At 35.9% G+C, this 20,780-nt stretch overlaps 1 protein-coding gene and 1 pseudogene across 1 annotated transcript; both read right to left on the bottom strand.

The window, feature by feature from the left end:
- Positions 1–1,813: 1,813 nt before the first annotated feature.
- On the bottom strand, positions 1,814–3,111 carry LOC145002917 (uncharacterized; annotated as a pseudogene).
- Positions 3,112–16,591: 13,480 nt separating this feature from the next.
- On the bottom strand, positions 16,592–19,633 carry LOC145000910 (protein NTM1-like 9). Its single transcript, XM_078960213.1, has 5 exons — positions 19,362–19,633; positions 18,682–18,971; positions 18,104–18,610; positions 17,757–18,020; positions 16,592–17,106 (listed from the first exon to the last, which is right to left on the bottom strand). The coding sequence occupies exons 1-5, from the start codon at positions 19,510–19,512 to the stop codon at positions 16,837–16,839; spliced, it is 1,482 nt and encodes a 493-aa protein (XP_078816339.1). The 5' UTR covers positions 19,513–19,633; the 3' UTR covers positions 16,592–16,836.
- Between the last annotated feature and the right edge of the window lie 1,147 nt (positions 19,634–20,780).

Below are 20,780 nucleotides of genomic sequence, written 5' to 3'. Positions count from 1 at the left end.
GGGCTTCTGGAAAAGTAATGCAAAGAGGTTGTTGATTGACCTATTAGGTAGCCCACTCTCTGAGAGTCTTTTCTGCTTCTTCTCATGTGTCACTAATGGCTAATTTTTTAGATTCTGAAGGTTCTGGTGTTTCTGATTTTTGAAATTGGGTTTCATAAGAATCTGTTTGCTCGAATTTAAATGAGGATGGTGGAGAGTATTTTATATAGGGGCTGTTAGAAGGAGAAGATAAGGATACTTTTGTAAAAAAATGGAAAATACGGATCTGTTTGTTCCACAAGGGAGTGTCATGCGATGTGGTGATTTCTGGGGGTATTGAAGAGGATGAACCAAAGAAACCAGCTGATCCTTTATTCTTCGCTACTTCTTTATTATGTTTCCTTGCAGTTCCTTCAGTTTTTGGATCTATTTCTATAGGTATACCTGTATGAAACTTTCATGGCATAAAACTATTAGAAGGACCGTGTCCTCATCAACGGTGCCATTTTTTTAACACGCTATCACGGGCGTATTAAGAATATAATATTTCACTATTGGTTGCACTAATGGATAGCACAGGGAAGCAGGGTCGAATCCTTAGGGATAGCCTAACATTTAATGCCTTTTGTGTAAGGTACATTCTAGTCAAAACAGAAAATATACAACGGGGTTTTTAATTATTAACTAAAAAACTAAAATTGCAATGAAAATAGACTAAATTAAACTCAGTAATAAAAAGCATCCTGCTCAGTTGCGACTTTCCTAATCATGCAAGCAGCCCAGATCTGGTTATTCAGAATGTGTTCTATCTAAGTTGGTACTGAAAAAAACTAACAAGCTCCAATATAACCTCTTCTACCTAGTTAAATTAACCAAAACAAGATTTATAGTTAACCCTAACTTTTTACTATCTAATTGAACAAGCTCTTAATTGAGATCAGAAAAGTTTCATTAACATCTGTGTAAAATTCCCAACAATACCCAATACTTCTCACAATCTCGAAAGCGTAAAGATATGATATTTTAGTTTATATCAGAGTTAAATCCCTAATACATAACCAATCTTATACTTATTACTTATTCCCATTTGACAAGAACAATTATAGATTTTATTAACTTATTATCTGGAATGATAAAATCCTAGCTAGGTGATTAGCCTAACAAGAATTAAAAATCAAGTGTTCATTAAGCTAAAAACTAAAACAACTAGTTAGAAGCACATAACAAAAACCAAACAAGATAACTGATCACATGAAAAGTACTAGTCTAATGCAGAACTAAAAACTAGGATTTTGTCCATACATGGTTATAAACGAATATAAACTAGTAAAAAGAAACATTAACTGGTTAATCGTATAAACTACGTTTAAGAGATGATTCACAACCTTCAAATCTTTAGAAATTGTTGAAAGGTATCAGAAATCACCTTTAGAAGGGTTTTTCTTCGTCTGGAACTGTCTATCTTTCGAATCTGATCATGAGGGTCAAATTTATACGCGAGATGGAAGCTTCAGGAACAAGAAATCAAAATCTAACATCGCAGATATGAAAAATACGATCGAAAAAATGACCATTTTTTCCATATTTTCCATTAAATAAAGTACGACGCTATTTCTGAAGTTTCAGGAGTTGCATAAGAAAAATGGGATCGCAGAAATTGGTTATATTTCTCCATAAGGCATTTTCCGACCTTACAAAACCTCAACACATTTATACGAATGTAGATATCCAAATCCACGATCGTAGATTTGACTTTTTGACTCGTTTCGAACACGATTCTTCAATTTAAGCACTCCAAGTCATTCCCCATCATTCTTCTTGGTTCAAACTTCATTTAGGCTATAAATATGCATCCAACTGCACCCATAATACCGTCTATTCTTAAACTTTTATTCCAATAATACCCACATGATCTTTGTATTAAGGCACACTTTGTTTCAGTTTTTAAAGCGACTTCAAGAACATCCCAATCAAGACCCCCATCATCTGCAAGCTGAAACAAGGCATACATAAGAACTTGCAACATAGGGTTTAGGGTTTAGGGTTAAAGAACAGATGAGAAGAAACTTATTGTAACTTCTCGATAACTTATTCAAAAATATCTTAATAAACCTAATCCATTTCCGGCTCTGATTACAATGACTTCTTGTAGTGTATCATAAGGAGCACCAGCAACTGCCAAAAGCTAATAAAAATTAATGAATAAATTATATGATTTCTGAATGAGTAGATTAAGTACCTCATCACCAAGCCTTAAGAAAGCAAACAAGGCACTGAGAAGAACTAAACTAAAGTGTGTTAAGTAAATTGAGAACCTAATAAAAATGGTAGGAAGAACAGATGAATGATTAAAAATGGTAAACCTATGAACGAACAATTGTTGATTCAGCACAAAAAAATTCTACAAAAGCTTGGTCTAGGGCTTCTCTGCCACCTGCTTCCTCATGGCCATAGCCAGTGCAACCTACTTCCTCCGGCCCTTGCGTTCTAAAAAGCTTTAAAAACTCTAGAGGTATTATATGCCACAAGATTATCCACTTCCCTGAACTCTGGATACAAAGTATTAACTGCACTTTCAACCTCAATTGAGAAACATACAAAGAAAATTGTGGAGTTTTGTCATAATACAATGTTATACTTCATTCTGAACAAATGCATGTTGTTTATAACCTGATCTCCAACAAATTTCACCTGATTTATCTCGTTCCTTTTTCTATAATACCAATCTGGATGCAATTTGGTAAATATTTGGTCAAAAAAATGAGTTTCAAATCTGATAACTAATTCATTTATAGCCATTTCTATTGATTTCCAACATGAAATCATAAATTATGCTTCAACAAAAGTATCGAATTTGACATGAGAGTGTGGGCAGTTTCAAGAAGAGCGGAGTAGAAGCAACAACACAATAGATAACATTAGTTGTCGAGGGATAATCGAGTTCAATTAAAAAGGTTATAAAAATCATAATATATGAAGACAAATCTCTGCAACAAATATAGAAGCAGATTGTTGACGGTGATTGACCATGGAAATTTGAAACCCTGACTGTAATGAACCTGTTGTTCTACTTGAGTTGGAAATCACTCTATAATTGGAGGTGGACGTGGCGAAGGATAAGATCGTCGCCATTGAAATCACTCTAAACTTTGCAGAGAGCACTCCTTTGTAAAAGACTAGATAGTGGTCCCTGTGATTTTGTTATAAGATAAATAGTTTGTGCGTTCATTTTAAGAATTATAAAGCGACGTACTTACACGACACACGTTTTATAAGCGGCACTCTAGGTGTTTCTATTTTTTTGGTTCTGACACTAATTTTAGGTCACACAAAAAAAAGTGTCCTATATCCTTAAAAAAAAATTTTTTTTTGGGGGGGGGGGGGGTGTGACATTATTTTTAGGGCACACACTTTTGCATATCATAAATCATTGTGTGTGTTATGGTTTGCATGTCATTAAAGGTCTATATTCTAGTAGTGATTATTATGGATAAAGTTGAAACCCTTTCATACTGAAACCAAGGCATGGCCATGGAAGGCCCAAGACATTATGGTAGGACTCATCACAATTGTTTCGTCGTTTGGCAGCCATGTTGTGGTGACCTGTTGAGTTGACTTTGTTCGTTGACTTTTTAACTAGTTTGACTTTTGGTCAAACTTTGGTAGAATTTAGTATTTAGATAAGGTTTGATCTTGGTTTGGCATTAGATAGATCTGGGTAGTTGTGTTGTTGTGGAGGTGGCTGTTAAGCTGATGTTAAGTAGTTTAGGTGAGTCTTCTCACTATACTATGTAGGATGCTAGCTATCTTTGTGACTCTTGCATGGAAGACCAGGGTTTGGCCCATGGAATTTGTATGAAAAAATAGGGTTTGGCCCCTAACATTTGTATGGAAGACCTGGATTTGGGCCCTGGAAATGGTATTGAAAAACAAGATTTGGCAACTAGCACTTGTATAAGTAAAGACCATAATTTGGCCTATGGTAGGAAATGATTATAAGCTTATGATTTGGCCTATAGCATTCACATGGGTTTGATATAGATCTGTTATGTTATGTATGGTATGTTGTATGTTAGGAAACTCACTAAGATTTGTGCTTACAGTTTTATGTTCAAGTTGTTGTAGGTTTTCTTATATTAAAAGAAGGGTGTGGCGCGATTTTATCATATCCATTGGAGATTTTCATGCATAATAACTTATGACGATACTCTGATAAAGTTTTTGAATCAAATGGTTTTATCTAGATCTTTGAAGTTGTAATTTAAACAAATGCTTTTATTTTCAAAAAAAATGCCAAAATTTGGGATGGTACAAGTTGGTATTAAAACCTTGGTTTAATGGATTTGGGCACACTTCCCAATGTGTCTGAACTCAAACTGAGAAATAATAAATTATCTTAAAATAATACTATTTTCTAAAAAGGTTTTTATAAACAAAGCGGTGCGATACATGGAATCAGATAGGGATCAAGTAAGTGATTCCCAAAATACCATACATGTTGATATATTATATCACTACTAGAAAAAAGACCTTTAATGACGCGCAAACAATGACACGCGCTGATAGACGATACGCATTTGTGCGTGCCCTAAAAAATAATGTCAGTTTTGAAAAATATGAAGGATAGAGGGCACCGCATTTGTGCGTGCCCTAAAATTAGTGTCAGAAAAGAAAAAAAAGAAAATGCGGAGGGCATCTTTCATAAAACGTGTGTCATCTAAGAGTGTTGCTTTATAATTTTTTAATGAAACACGCGTTTTAAGCGGGATTTCACCCGCCTATATTGGATCCCAAGAATTAACCCCCCCCCCCCCCCCCCGCCTCTTCCGATTAGCAAGAAAAAGCCCTAGGGCATTGGTCTTCATAGCAGCATCGCACCACCACCCAACCTCCGATCTCGCACCGCCAACTATCTCCGACAATCTTCTCCAACCATTTGGGAGAAGTTGTTTCCAAACGTTTCAACATTTCATTACGTTTGACCAGCTTCTAAACCAATTTTCCCTTCCATCTTACGAAGACATCCTATTTTTCTTCTTGAGCAATTCCCCCCTTCTCCTCTAATTACTTTCTCGGCTTCTCCCCTGACTTACAACAAGAAAACCCTAGTTCTTTACTTTAACTCGTTTCGCAAGATCAAGCGCTTACAACCATCATCTATGAAAGTACGTCTGTCTTCTTCCTCTTACAATCGCTAAGCCCTAACACCGAAAATTGAAAGTCAATTGACCCTCCGTTCGAAGAAAAAGGTAAGAATTTTCCTTTATTTATTCCATTCTGTTACTTTGACCTCATATTCTTCTGTTCTTCGTCTTTTTTCTTCCAAATTATCAACTCTAGCCCTATACTGTGTTTTCTTTAAATGGAGAACTATTCAATTTAGGGCTTGATTGCAATTTTCTCCACGAAGCCTTTCTTCAGTAGTAAGCTTTTTCTTCTTTTTCTGAAGGACCAATGCCCTTCTTTAGTGATTTCAAGATCCATGTAAGTATCAATGTTGAATTCATCTTTTTCCGATTGCTTTTCCATCTCAGAATGCAAATAGGTCTGGAACTTTATAGCATCTGTGATTTTAAGGGATGAACTTTCTTTTAAAGACCTTGCAAATTCCTTCTCACTTTTTGATTTTCCACTTAGAACTAAGACAACAGGTCGTTGGGACTCCATGTTTGCTATAAAAAATCATGATCCAGTTAGTATACACATATCATAAACACTGGATTCTACAATCTTAGATGATAGTGATACTTAAATTCTAATACTTAAATTGGTGTGTTTGAGAATTTGTAGGTCCCACATGAAGGAACAATGTGTGATCTGTTAAGGTCGGATCCAGATGATAGATGCGGGTAGGGGTTCTCTCCACATGGGGCTGGGTACACATTCGGACAAGACATCGCGTCTCACTTCAACTATACAAATGGGCTTACTCTCATCTCCAGAGCTCACCAGCTTTTCATGGAGGGTTTCAACTGGTGTCATGTATATTTACTTAATTAGCCCTCCATCCCTCTATCCCTCTTTAATGATAATTATTAATAATTTTCTGATTGATATTAGGACAAGAATGTGGTGACAGTGTTCAGTGCACCAAACTACTATATGACAGTGTTAATATCAGTTTCCCTGTTCTTTTTTATACTTGATGCACCTTTGATGTATCAAGTTGCCTATGTTTTCCTTGTCATATCTGATTTTTGGAAGAGTATGAAACGAGGAATGGGCATGGTTATGTTCTTTATGCACAATGCTTCTTACTTCAAAAACAGATTTGGATTAGTATGACCTCATTGGCAAGCTGCGTTCTATTAAGCATTATCTTCTTCCGGATCAGGTTAAATTTTGATTGTTGTGTTTTTGTAGTTTAAATTTTTTGAAAACACCAGTGGTGGTAGCGATGATGGTAGTGGCACTTTCTTTTTGTTATTTTTTTTTTCAGAAAGATTACTTTAGCCATGACATGTGGAGTTCTTCGAATATAGATGTGGACCCAAATCTAGGTAAAACGTATTTTGTATAACTGGAAAGTTTTTTCTTTACAGATTAATCATCATCTAAAAATGAAAAAAAAATGAAAATTATAAGAAAAAGAATTATATCAATATTATTTATCTTCTATCTTCTATATTATGTAAAAAATGAAAAAAAGTGTAATTCATATTTAATTACATGTACTTTATAGCTTTTGCTATTGTTTGGGCAAAACTTGAGCATAAAGGATTTCATTCCAACTATCAAGAACACCAGCTAAACACCAATAACCAATGGAATCATGGAATGGAAAAAGGAAGGAATGAAATAAAATGAGTTTTATATATTTTATGTAAATACAATTACTTAATTGTGTACATAATTTTAATTAAAATTAACGAACCATTACATTACTTTCCAGATTCCATCATATACGAGACACCGCCTAAATGAGGTCTTATGTTCAAATGTTTGTGGACATTGTGGTCTACTTTGTTGGCACTGCTGTAGGGGTGGATAGCAATCTCCATGAAGAAGCTGACTTAGTTGTTGAACATGGAAAACCGGTAAATGACCATAACACCCCTGATCTAAATTTTCCGGACACTGTTGTCCCTGGCATGCCTGAATTTGATCGGAAACTTGGTGCACCTGCAAAAAGGTTCAGCCCACCATCAGCAGGGGATTGTTCGACCTTTTCTCATATACCTTTTAATTCGGTTATGGTGCGTGTTTGTTTCGTTGTCAATTTCATTCCTCCTTTTTATTGAAAGACCGAAATACCCTTATTATTACTTTAGATAAAAAAATTTGTTAACAAATCCCATTTTGTTTTATCAGGATGGCTCCGTTGGTGACCTTGCAGAAGAAGGTGTATATGTCAATACTAAGAAGAGAGCTTCCTAAGCTTCTAGCATTGTCTTCTGGAACTTGTAGTCATCAATCCTTGGAGAATATTGTGAGCCAACATCTCTCCTTCTATGCTTACTATCATGAACATTTAGCAGGTAAACATTTTGTCATGGCTTGTTAGTTTTTTTTTACCAAAATTAGACAAGGGTAAATTAGTCATTTTTCATAAATTTGATGACTGGACAAAAAGTGCTATAAATCATTGCATTAGGGACTTAAAATGAAAAAAAGATTCCTTTTGGATCGTATTCAAAGAACACAATATAGTACAGGAACCAAAAATATAAATTACTTGAGAAGTAGTATTTGATTGTTTGTGTTAATGCAGGTTACACAACTATGTAAAGCAGGTAGTCATCCTCACCTCTTTGCTGGTATAGAGCCAGAACCATATGAAGAGGGTGAACACTTGGTTCAGGTATAAAAAATATATCATCTCTATTTATTTATAAAATCATACAAAATGTTAGTAATAAATTTGAAACCTTTGTGATTTCTTTCAGGCAAGTGGAAAACTGGTAGTCTTAGACCAGCTACTTCAGAAGCTACATACGTCTGGACACCGTGTTCTTCTGTTTGCACAGATGACACATACACTTGATGTCTTACAGGTTTACTTCATTATCTTTTCATAAAAAAACTGCCAGCTGTCAGCTGTGCTTATGTATATCCATCTGTTATTATTTAAACTTAAACTTTTTTGGAAAATTTTGAAATACAAGACTATATGGAGTTGAGAAAATACCCTTATGAGCGGCTTGATAGATCCATCAGAGCTGAAGAGCGGTTTGCTGCAATACGGAGTTTTAGTCGAAAGTCCGGAATTGGAAATTCCAATTCCGAAGCTGATTCCGACTTTGCATTTGTCTTCATGATTTCCAGCAGAGCAGGGGGTGTTGGGCTGAATCTTGTAGCTGCTAATACTGTGAGCTTTGCAATACTAACATCTATGGAGCAGGGTGTTTAATTATGATCTTTGCAATATGGAGTTTTTCTAATTTTCACAAAATCAATTAAAAATATTTTAAGCTGTTAATTAAGGACATCAAAATATTATGTCTAAGTGATGACCATACAAGGGCCCTGGGCAAATTTTTTTGGAACTTGAAGATATTATTACCAAAAAAAGCATAATGTGATTAGCTTGCAATGTATTGGAAAAAGTGATTGCATGTGCATGGCTTTGAGACAATTCCTTATTTGGGTATCACGTCTCCCACTTAGATTGCAAAAATTTCTGGAACTTGGTTGTTGTTGTACCCATAAGCCACGAAGGTATATGAATTTTATTTCCAATTACTCAATGACGACTTGTTGTGTTTCGAATTAGATCTCACTGTTATTACAATATCACCCATTTGATGATACAGGTGACAAGGGAACGAGCATTGAGAAATTGGGTCTTTGAGGAAACTGCTGGAAACATTCATAGGGAGTTTGGATCTGGCTATCCTGGAGGTGAAATAACTATTGCTGCTTTTTATTATTAAAGTAGTTCAACAGCCATGGAATGTGATCATACAAATTTTCCTACTGTATCTATGTGATATTGTGATTATTTCATGAATTTACCTGTCCAAGTGTAAAACGGTTGGGGTTTTGCTTCATTTTGTGTTTTCTAAGTAGATTTTTACACTATTGTTGGATGAAAATACCCTTGCTGTTTGTTTCCTCTATTCTTTATTTTTAAGATGTTTTTGGACAAACAATTTATTGTGTTTTATAAGCAGATTTCAAGAATATAAAACAATTTAGGTAATCAGAACTTATGATCTTCATTTGTCTCCTATGTGTTTATAATTTTGTCTAGAACTTAAACTTTTTCATAAGTTCTGATTACCTAAATTGTTTTATATTCTTGAAGATGTTTTTGGACAAACAATTTAAGATGTTTTTGGACAAAATTATTTGTTTGTTGTTTGTTTCTTTTTGGACAGTCATATATAGACTGATGTGGTTGGTTGATTTGTTATAAAAAAGCTTAAATTGTTATATATAGACTGATGTTAAATTGTTTGTTTTTATTATATATAGACAGATACTAAGTTGTTTGTTTGTATGTTTGTTTATTATATAACAATCTAGAAAGATACTAACTGATGTCATATATAGACAGATACTTAGTATCTGTTTCATTTTGACTTAATGGACTTAATGACTCAATCAAAATCCTCTTACAATCTAGAAAAGGAACAAGCTTTATCAAGATAGACATCATCATTTACGTATGTTAAGGGGAAAAAAGGAGCAAGGGCATACTTAGTTTTTAGTTTTGACCTTGTTTATCTTAATAAATTACAGGTGGTTCCATTGTTAATGAAAGCTATCCTCTTACAAACTTATTCAGGTAACAATATTGTTCATAGCTGGGCTGTTAATGTTCCTGTTTGTTTTCATTTATGCAGGTAACAATCTTGTTGAAAGGACTTATGAATCAGATATTAATGGTAACAAGTTTAACACTCGAGTCCATACGATTAGATGTTAATGGTAACAAGTTTAACACATGTGTCTTTGTTATACATACAAATTAAATGCACTGGATTGTATTTTTTGTATATGGTATTTTATTTTATATTATGCAATGGATTGTATTTTTTATATATGATATTTTATTTCTATTATGAGAGATTAAATGCAAATTTAATTTATAAATTAATAAATATATAAATATATTTTTTTTAAAAAAAATTAAAATTACGATACGCAAAAATGTGTGTCGTCTTCCTTTATGACATGGCCTTCCTTGATACGCAATGCGTGTCGTAAATGCGCATCGTCTCTCTTTATGACAGGGCCTTCCTTGACGCGCATTTGCGCGTCGTCTGAGCGTTTTACGACGCGCAATGAGCGTCGTAAAAGGCCTTTTTTCTAGTAGTGTATGTATTATAGTATGATATGTATGCTAGAAGTTAGAATATGGATCTGATCAGGGTTGCATGCTTGAATAATGTCTTCTTAGGAGAGATGTCATTTATGCCTGATATGTGAACTGGTAGAGATGCATTATAACGAGTAGACTAAGGATCTTAAGAAATTTAGTGTGAGGATTACCCAATCTTTATGACGCCTTATTCCCATTCAGTTTCACTGCTCGAATGATGCTTGATGTGTGCTATGTGAGGCCTATATTTATGCTAATTAACTATTAAGAAAATACATTAGGTTGCATGCCACAAAGATTAAATAATTTTAGATTTCTTCATTTAGCTCTACTACGCAGTTCTTGTTTGAGTCCAACCGATGTAGGGAAGGATTCAGTCGAAATATTTGTTTTAATCTTTGTTGCATGTAATTGTATCCATAAGATAATGAATTGACATTGGTAGAAGTTCCCTTTGTGGTTGAGAGCAGGGTGAGGTAGGGTTCCTAGTAGATTAGGAACAGTGTTAGAACATGCTTATATGGGATGTGGAATCCTAGGAGAGCCTAGGAAGTACCTTAGTACACTGTTTAGCATAAGGATCTATGAGAATGGTAATAGGGAAGCGACTTAAAGAATCCGAGATGATTCTTGTGGTAAGTACAAATAGGTGTGGAAGGTAGTATTAGGCTCGTACTATTGGAAACATATAATCTGTACTTAAATCGAGGGAAATCATGGGTATTCTAAGGAGCTAGTTGAGGTTAAATAGCATGGTTTGGCACCATGATTCGTTGCAGTGTTTATGTGTTTATCGGTTTTTCAGTTATGGTTGTCCATGATGAAGATGAGTCTGGTATTCGTTCGGGCCTTAGTGGTCATGGTAGTTTGGATCTGAAGGGTACAAATTTGTAAGAGTCGGTTGATTTAAGGTGTCGAAGACCTTATTCAAGGCAGTTCCAGTCTGAGTCATAAACTCGTGTAGGAAGCGCATGTGGTAATCGACTCGAGGATTGCAGCCTTAGGATGGGTGGTCGGTCAATGGATAGGGATGTTGTTCTCTACGATGGGGTTATATTCTTTCATCCTCCCATGTTTGCAGGGAGAAGAGATCGGATGTGTGTCAATCGATACATATAAGAAAGGGATTGCATCAGTTTCTACTGCAAGGGAGTATCGTTCGACTCGTGATGAATCCTTTATGTCTTTTAGCAAGGAATGTTTGAGACTAGTTTGTTCTTTAGGTTCATTGGTCTAGGTGAAGACCATGTCATGATTTGGAGAGGATACTTCTATTCATATGGTGATTTTGATAGAGCTATTATTTGAGCATATATAAGGGATTTTTGAAGTTTTAGAGGAGGATATGGTTGTGGATAAATTCTTCTAATCCAAGTTTTGGTTGCGCGAAGTTCAGTTTGTAAGGTGCCTCGTCAATCCAATGTTATTATGATCGATTTCGCTAATATTGAGGAGATGGTGTTGGGGAGAGTTTCTGAGGTTCAAGGTTTCTTTATGATTATTTTTTCATTATCCAAAGGATCGTCATATGCTATTATACATTCTGAGAGTTAAGGTTGGTATATATCTATTTGATCCAGTTAGAGGCTCTAATGTAGTAGACTTCAGTCGATGATGGTTTGAGCCTAAGTGGGGTAGAACTGGGTATTATGCTTAGAGGATCATCAGCCAGTTTAATTTTATGGTTTCGGCTCAATGGGTCCGAACAATCTGCATTGCATGTATGTGTTTATTGCAGCATAAAAGAAGGAAGGTGGGCTACCATCAAAGTGCTAAGAGTTGGGAAGTTTCTCATCGTTTTCTCAAGGATTCATTGAAATCCTTCATCGTTACGAATTAATTATGGTTTGATCAGACCGCAAGTGCAGAGTTAGTTACCACCAGGTTCGTGCCTTCAGGTATGTGTGTGTGCTCCTCACATCGGAATCTGTTAGAAAAAAGACCTTGTTAGGGGCCAATAGTCCCTTTCGGGGACATTGAAGATTAGGTTAAGAGGCACTGGATATACTTAGGTTGAGTATCAGTTGTTGAAGGATTGTTTAATTCATTGTATAGACCGTTATCTGTAGTAAGGGGAGGAGCGGTTGTTAATTGGTAACAAGGATCAAAGTTGGGTATGTATATTTTTCGCATGGGATTTTTTCAATAGTGGGTTGAACCATTGGATTAATTTCCAATCCATTTTCGATAGTTGGTCATTTCCTTCATCGTCGTCAGTTGAAATTGTTCGAAGTTTTTGAGTTATATCAGTTGGAAGTGTTATAGATGCCTCAATATTTTGTCAAGTTTGGTGTTGTGTATATCTTGTCTCTTGTGTATGTGTACCCTCAATTGATAGTTGTGGTTGTTAAGGACCAAGTGGTGTGGTGTGTAGATTGGCCTGAATTTTGTATGGACATGAAGTATCAGGGCATAACTAATTCTAAGTAGGGGAGAGTCACTCCTTTAGGATGCAATATCGTATAATTAAGAGTTGTCTCGAGGTTTATATCTAGGGTTACATGGAAGCAGATTTAGGTTGTTGTCAAGGATGAAACTTATGCAAGGAAATATTGTCCAGTAGTAGGTAGTAACCAAGGAAACAGATGTTGATAATTAAAGGTTGTCAAGTCTATAGAATTGAAGCATTGGTAGCGGCGCTATATTGAGTTAGTGTCTAGGATCAAGTCGAGAGTTGTGTGAGGGTGTCTCTACTTTTTCTTGTCTAATTAAGGCTTTGGGGCTTGAATCACGACCTAAATGTCTGATGAGGTCAAGCATGCTAAGGGTCCAACTCGTGTTAGTTCATGCTTGTTATCATGTAGTTTTGTTTGAAAGAACATGGGGGAGCCATGGAAATTACAGGAGTATTGTACGACTACGATTTCGCCCGTAACATTGACTAGGTATGAAAGCATCCCATTAGTTGAAATAGGTCGGAAGTGACTATAAGTTTATGGTTTGATCATGGCATTCACATGGGTTGAATTTGACTCATTATTGTTTTTTATTTTTGCATTCATTGAGGCTCGGGGAGGGGATATTAGATTTGTATTGATGTATTGGATTGGTTATTCACATGTTCTCAGGCACAACCTCGGAGCCTTCGCGTTAAGAGTAACGAGTTAGTTTCTCTCAAGGTTCGTTAGATGAAATGTGTGGGTGTACGTTTCATCGTCGGATTAGATATGTGAATTCATTTGGTTAATGTGGTTGAATGGTATTACATCGTATCGTGAACCAGTGATTATATGAATTTTATGGGTGGGGTCCATTAGTCATTTGTTTAAGACTCTTAGGTCTCGCATCGTTAAAATTTAGGGAGTCGGGAGGCTCAGTGACCAACTGGTTTGGATCATGTGAATAGTAGGGGTGTGTTTGTTGGAAGTATTAGTTGTGCATAAGAAGTCGCTTGTTGAATGTTTGCATATGTTGACCCTCGTTTTCTTGTGGATTGTTTAGTAGGAGTTTGGTTATCAATGTTGGGTATTGGTTCTGAAACTTCAGGTCTTGAAGTTTGTTGTAAATGTCTTGAAGGATTTGTTTGGTGGTTGTATACATGAGCTAATGTAGGAGTTTGGATGCAATGTGAGATTCTTGGACTGGCCATTATTACGCTTGTGTGAACGGTGGGTTAGTGATGACTTACTAGGAAGTCAAGTGTTTATTTGAGGTCTTTTGTGAAGAAATTTTGTATTTGATATTTGATAAATACATGATTGGGATGTTCGGGGAATTCACTCTGCATGGTTTGGTGGTGATCCTAGTCAGGGACTAAGGGTAGGTATGACCAAAGGATGATCATCAGTCTTAGGTATGGTTTCTATAATTTAGACTGATGGGTTCCTGGTTTTGTGAAGTATATTGTTGGAGTTGGTTGTAGTACTGGTTTTGAGAGTTTCCCGAATTTAATGGTTTTCGCTATGAGATGGGTCTTATACTTGGGGAGAAAGAGGTAGTTGTTGTAGTTGAATGTTTTCAAGTGTTCAGTCGTTTGTTGGCATCAGTAGGGTTCTGAGCAGTCACTTGAGTTTTCTTTATGGATACTTTAATTTTATAAAGCGGTTGGAGGGAACATATGGATTTTGTTGGTGTTGTTTTCAGATATTCTAACCAAGACGGATTTTGATGACGAAATCCACTTTAAGTGGGGGAGAGTTGTAACACCCAATTTGGGGATGTTTCTTATTTCAGTATTTGGGAAAAGTTTTTGGGCTACAAAGGAATAAAAGTTTAGACATTACTGGATGTTGATAGTGTTGATTAAGTGATCTAAGCCCTTGATTTGTGATTTGAACTAAAGGGTAAAATGGGAATGTGATATTTTAGACTTCTTGCATGAATTAATGAATTTTAGTTATATAAGTTTTTAGTCAATAGTAACTAGATATAATTGTGGGCTTGTCAATACATTTTCGTGCATATAAAGATCGTCGAAAATAGATTTGAAACGAAGAAGTTATGGTTGTTTGAAGTTGGAATATATTTAGGTGGAAACTCATCGACATGGAGTGGAAAATTATGTTCGAAGGGGTGGCAATCAGCATAGAGTGGAGAATTTTCTTCCACCCAGTGGAAGTTGAGTAGGCCCAAGCCCATGATTTTTGATGATTTTTAGGGTTTTCGTCGTATTTAAAGGTAAGGATTCATATTTTAGGACATTTTCTCAGCCTCCATCTCATCTAGAACTCCTTAGGAGCAACCCTAGCATCCCTCTTCATGATTTGAGTTTCCCCCCTTTCTTTTCTCCTCTTTTGGTGGTGTTTTGATGAAGCTTGAAGATCAAGAAAGTTCTTTTGTTTGCAAGGAATGAAGGAATGTTGTTTCAAGTTTGGATCCATCAAAGTCACTTCATTTTTGTAGTATTGTGAGTATAAGGTTCCTAAGTTGCTCTTTAATTATTTAGATCTTGACATTTGGGGTTATTGGCACTTTTTGTCCATTTTATGGGTGATCTTGGAGTTGGGTGGACTCCAACATCTTTTGATCGGTTTGGAATGCTTCTTGTACCTCATGAACTAGGAAAGTTATGATCTTTAACCTTCCCTTTAAGCCATGTAAGTTATCTTGGTCCTTTATGTCATTTTGGTGTATTAAAGTTTAGATCTTGAAAGTTTCTGGCATTATTATGGATAAAGTTGGAAACTTTATCCATCTAGACACAATGTTGATTAAGATCCGAAGGTTAGAGACGTGGACTTAATGGATTAAGTTGAGAAAGATGCATCATTGGTCCCTTTGAGACTTAAAGTCAAAATCCTGGTTGTTTGGACCATCGTAATGGATAGAGTTGGAAACTTTATCCATTATGAAGCTATTAAGGACCTGATCTGATGTTATAAGCCTTGGTGTTTTTGTATTAAGCCCTTAATGAAGAAAAGCTTTTCAGACGGAAACCACGGTGTGGCCAGGGAAGGCTTACGACGTGGTGGTGGGACTCATCACAATTGTTTTGTCGTTTATGAGACATGGTGTAGCCAAAAGTTCACCACAGCGTGTAACCTGCTGAATTGAGTTGACTAGTTTGACTTGTGGTCAAACTTGGGTAGAGTTAAGTATTTGGCTAAGGAATGATCTTCGTTTGGCATTAGGTCGCTTTGGGTAGTTGTGTTGTTATAAAGGTGGTTGTTGAGCTGATGTTGAATAGTTTAGATGAGTTTTTTCATTATACTATTTAGGATGGGGGTTGTCTTTGTGACTCTTACATGAAATATCAAGGTTTGGCCACTGTCATTTGTATGAAAGACCAAGATTTGGCCTACTGACATTTGCATCAAAAACCAGGATTTGGACCCTTGTTGTATAGAAGACCAAAATCTGGCTCCTAACACTTCTATAAATAAAACACTTCTATAAATAAAGATAATGAATTGCCACATGGTAGAAAGTGATTGTAAAACTATAATATGGCCCATAGCATTCACCTCAGATTGAAGTAGACCCATTATGTTATATATAGTTTGTAGTATTTTAGAAAACTCGCTAATCTTTATGAGCTTTCGATTTTATATTTAAATTGTTTTAGGTATTTTTATATTAAAGAAAGGACACAATTTGATTGCATCTCATCTTGAAGATTTCTCCACTACATCATATGAACTTATCTCTTCCATTGGAGATTTCTCCACTACATCATATGAACTTTGCTTTCTTGTTGGGAAGTGTGTCCTTTCCCCCCTTCTTATTACTCGTTTCGTTCACTCTTTTTCTTTAGACGTAATTTAAGAGTAAAATTTAGGAGGTTGGAAACAAAATAACAAAGTGCTTAGACCATGTCAAGGCTTCAAGTAGTTAACAATTTTATTATAACATATTATAAACTTTTTATAAAAAAAAATAAATAAATAAAATAAAAAAAAAAATCAATTAAGAACCCGAAAGGCCAAAATTATAACGAGCGGGCCCCACTAAACTTCTTAACCTGGCCCATAAAAAAGCCCAATAAGATCGAAAATTTTACAAATTACCTGATTTCACATGAAACAATACATGCAACTAATATTACACAAATACACAAACCAATCCCATGAATTTCAACTCAATTACATAAACACCTGAAATGAAACCTAAGTTTGCATATAAACAAATTTTTATCGTCATCTTTGATCTAATCAAAGAAGGAAAATAGGGCATTCTGCAACACCTAAAGAAATCACCATTAAAAATATAACAAGAAATACGCTGATTATTTTAAATAAGGAAGACCTCAGAAAATGTCCACCACAGTATGCCTTCACCAAAATCAACGGTTGGATTTGAATGTTGGAAATAACACTAACACCCCCCTCTTGTTTCTTCTGTGATCTCAGCCGTTGATCTTCTCCTTGATCAGTTTTGGATGCATTTGAAGTTATCCCAGTGTCTTCTCCAGTGTCACAAACCTGTATAACCAAAATGTTGAAATGACTATAATGCCCCTCCATTATAAAAAAAAATGTTGGAATGACTATAATGCCCCTCCATTATAAAAATGTTGAAATGACTATAATGTCCCTCCATTATATAAAAAAAATGTTGAAATGACTATAATGCCCCTCCATTATTAAAAAAATGTTGAAATGACTATGATGCCCGCCTCCATTATAAAATAAAATGTTGAAATGACTATAATGTCCCTCCATTATAAAAAAAACATTGAAATGACTATAATGCCCCTCCATTAAAAAAATGTTGAAATGACTATATTGCCCCTCCATTATAAAAATGTTGAAATGACTATAATGTCCCTCCATTATATAAAAAACGTTGAAATGACTATAATGCCCGTCCATTAAAAAAATGTTGAAATGACTATATTGCCCCTCCGTTATAAAAACGTTGAAATGACTATAATGTCCCTCCATTATATAAAAACATTGAAATGGCTATAATGCCCCTCCATTAAAAAAAATGTTGAAATGACTATATTGCCCCTCTATTATAAAAAAAATGTTGAAATGACTATGATGCCCCTCCATTATAAAATAAAATGTTGAAATGACTATAATGCCCCTCCATTATGACAAAACATGGGTGAGAGATTTGGGATTACCTCAGATACTGATGAACTTGTTTCTTCTTCATTCTCATGGTCGTTGCTACAGCTATCACCATGGCTGCTTGATCCAGAAGAAGAATCAATCTGCAGACGGATTCTTCTAGAAGCAGTCCCCTGCCCAATGACATGTTCGGGATTTGGATCCGTTTGAGATTGACGGGTCCGGATCTTGATGTCGGGTCGGCCCGTTTGACCACTCCCACTCCCACTAGCATTGGTTCCACTAGTTGATTCAGAAGATCTTGGAGGCATTAGAATCTGAAAGACATGAAAATTCCAATTAAAATTGATATAATGGAATGGAATCACAAAAGAATGGAATGGAATGAGCCATTTGTTACCTGTTTTTGAGGTAAATCATATCCATTGTTTATCATATGTGAATTGACATTCAATCTTTGATGTGATGTCTGAAATGGTCCAGACATAAATGTTTCACTTCCCATTTCTTCATTTTTCAGATTACATGGATCTTTAAATGATGACTCACTACCCTTTTGTAGGAGTGACAACAATTCTGAAAGGGATACATCTGGTTCACATGTCCCATCTTGAAAACCTAGCCCATTGTCATCACTACCAAAATCATTTGCAAATCTTGAATCTAAGTATGCTCCAATTTCTGGAATCTTGTCCACGTCAGCAACCCTGCTTTCAAAACAAACAGGCTCGATTCCATTTGTTTGAAGATCCAGTGGTGATGGTGGTTGTAGGAATACAAAAGATGCATTTTCAGGAGATGATTTATGTGGTGTAGGAGATAAATTACTTGGTTCTGGTTCCTCATACTTTGAGGCATCCATGATTTCATCTGATTTTCTGAACAAACGACAGAGAACATATGCTACCTGCATTACATGAACTGAGAAATCAAGAGATGCGTATAGAAATTTTGAAAATGGAAAACAGAAACAATTACCTGCCCAGGGTTTGTGCCATCGAGATCTTTTTCTGTGGGACGATACTCATGCATAATCCAATGGGTGCGCTCGCCTTTGGGAGCTCGACCTCTGTAGAAAACTAGCGTCTTCTTCATGCCGATTATCTTAGCGTCTGATCGACCACGAGTTTTTATAGTTCTATCCTTTCCTGTAGCTTTCCAGTAACCAGCATTTGTGGCACGATTTGATCGATGGCCATTTGGATACTTTCTGTCCCGAGGACAAAAGAAAAACCACTCTGGATCATCCGTCTTTATAACTGATTGATCTGTAGATGTATAGAATACAGAACATGTTAAGAGTAGAAATTGATTCGTCTAGTTGGAATTAAGAAAAGATGAGGAGATACGAGAGCGAAATCTGAAAAATCTATAATCTATTTCAAGTGGATAAACGACAAGTACTATTAACTATCACCTAACTAATATTCCATGAATAGATGCAATTGACCATTAATGATTGATAAGAACAAATTCGAGATTCCAGATTTTGGGGTCGCGTGGTCAATTTTATGCATATAAAACGATTACAAAAAGTTAAAACTTCTAAAGACGAAATCGTATCATAGAAACTATGCTGATGCGAGAGAAAAACGCAGAGATACAGACAGATATGTAAACATATTGTAGGTTAATAGGAAGGTGAGAGGGAGAGAAACCGGGTAAATCCCAAGGCTCTAGCTTGCAGACATCGACTTCCGGGATGATATGAACCTCTGAATGGTGGCCGTTGATTTTTTGGCGGAGGTAGTAATTGATAAGCTCCTCGTCCGTCGGCCGGAATCTGAAACCCAACGGTAGTGCTTCCATTTCTCGATTTCTCGATCAGAAGAAGCAACAATGTGCAGCAAAACCCTAGTACTGATCTCGGAAGCAAAAATGAAAAAGATGGCTGAAAAGAATTCTACTTTTGAAACCTGGCTTCTTTATAAAGTAACCATGGTTGCAAAATAAATAATGATACAATATCCTTATTAACTTTGTACAAATATGATGAAAGTTGGGATATAATTAAATTAATCATTATAAATGTCACTTTATAATAAAAATATTTTTTTTTTCAGAAACTAACCGTTTTCTTCGGAACACCCCATGCTACCGTTCTGAAGTCGGTGCGAGTGCGGTGACATTTGTCTAGGCATGAGCAAACGGACCGAACCGGTCGGAACCGACCCGACCCGACCTGCTTGACAAAGAAGAAGGTGGTGCTTCGATAAGGGCCCGATCAACAGTTAGCTTTTGAGACTCTGAAGCAAAGATTATGCGAGGCTAGGGGTGTCAATTTATGACACGACACGACAAAAATACACGATACGAAACGAAATCGGGACGAAATCAAAATTCGAATTTGTTTTCGTGTCGTGTTCGTGTCAAGTTTAAAAAACAAGATGTCGTATCGTGTCGTGTTCGTGTTTACAAATCCACACGAAATTAACACGATTGAGCATGTATTTGTCATGTTTTCGTGTTTGTCGTTTTTATCGTATTATATATGATTAAATATGAATTAAATAAAATAATAGTTATGTAATATTATCTTTGTCGTTTTGTGTCATGTTGTCGTTTTTTAATTGGTTCGTTTTCGTGTTAGTGAAAAAAAACACGACATCGTGTCGTGTCGTGTTCGTGTTACAAAAAATCTTGTCGTGTCGTGTCGTGTCAGACAAAAACACGACACGATGGCCCGATTTGACAGGCCTATGCGAGGCCTCGATTCTTGAGTTTCGAGAGGGTTTGGATGATTTTGTGGTTTATTATGATTCCTCTATTTCAGGTTTGGGAGTTGCCCTTATGCAGAGGGTTCATGTGATTGCTTACGCTTCGAGGCAGTTGAAGCCTCATGAGGCAAATTATCCTACGCATGATTGCAGTTGGGGGTGGTGGTTTTCACCCTCAAGATTTGAGTCACTATATGTATGTGTTCAGGTGTACTGTTAACACTAACTACAAAATTTGAGATACTTGATGGATCAACCGAATTTAAATATGCGGCAACAGAGATGGTTGGATGTGGAAAAGGATTATGATTGCAAGATCTTTTACCCCCTAGGAAGGCCAATATGGTGGCTGATGCTTTG

The sequence above is a fragment of the Lactuca saligna genome, chromosome 6, assembly GCF_052625555.1.
Source record: "Lactuca saligna cultivar CGN05327 chromosome 6, ASM5262555v1, whole genome shotgun sequence".
NCBI lineage: Eukaryota > Viridiplantae > Streptophyta > Magnoliopsida > Asterales > Asteraceae > Lactuca > Lactuca saligna.
Note: the sequence above shows the minus strand (reverse complement) of the source record. Positions and strands in the feature narration are given on the sequence as shown.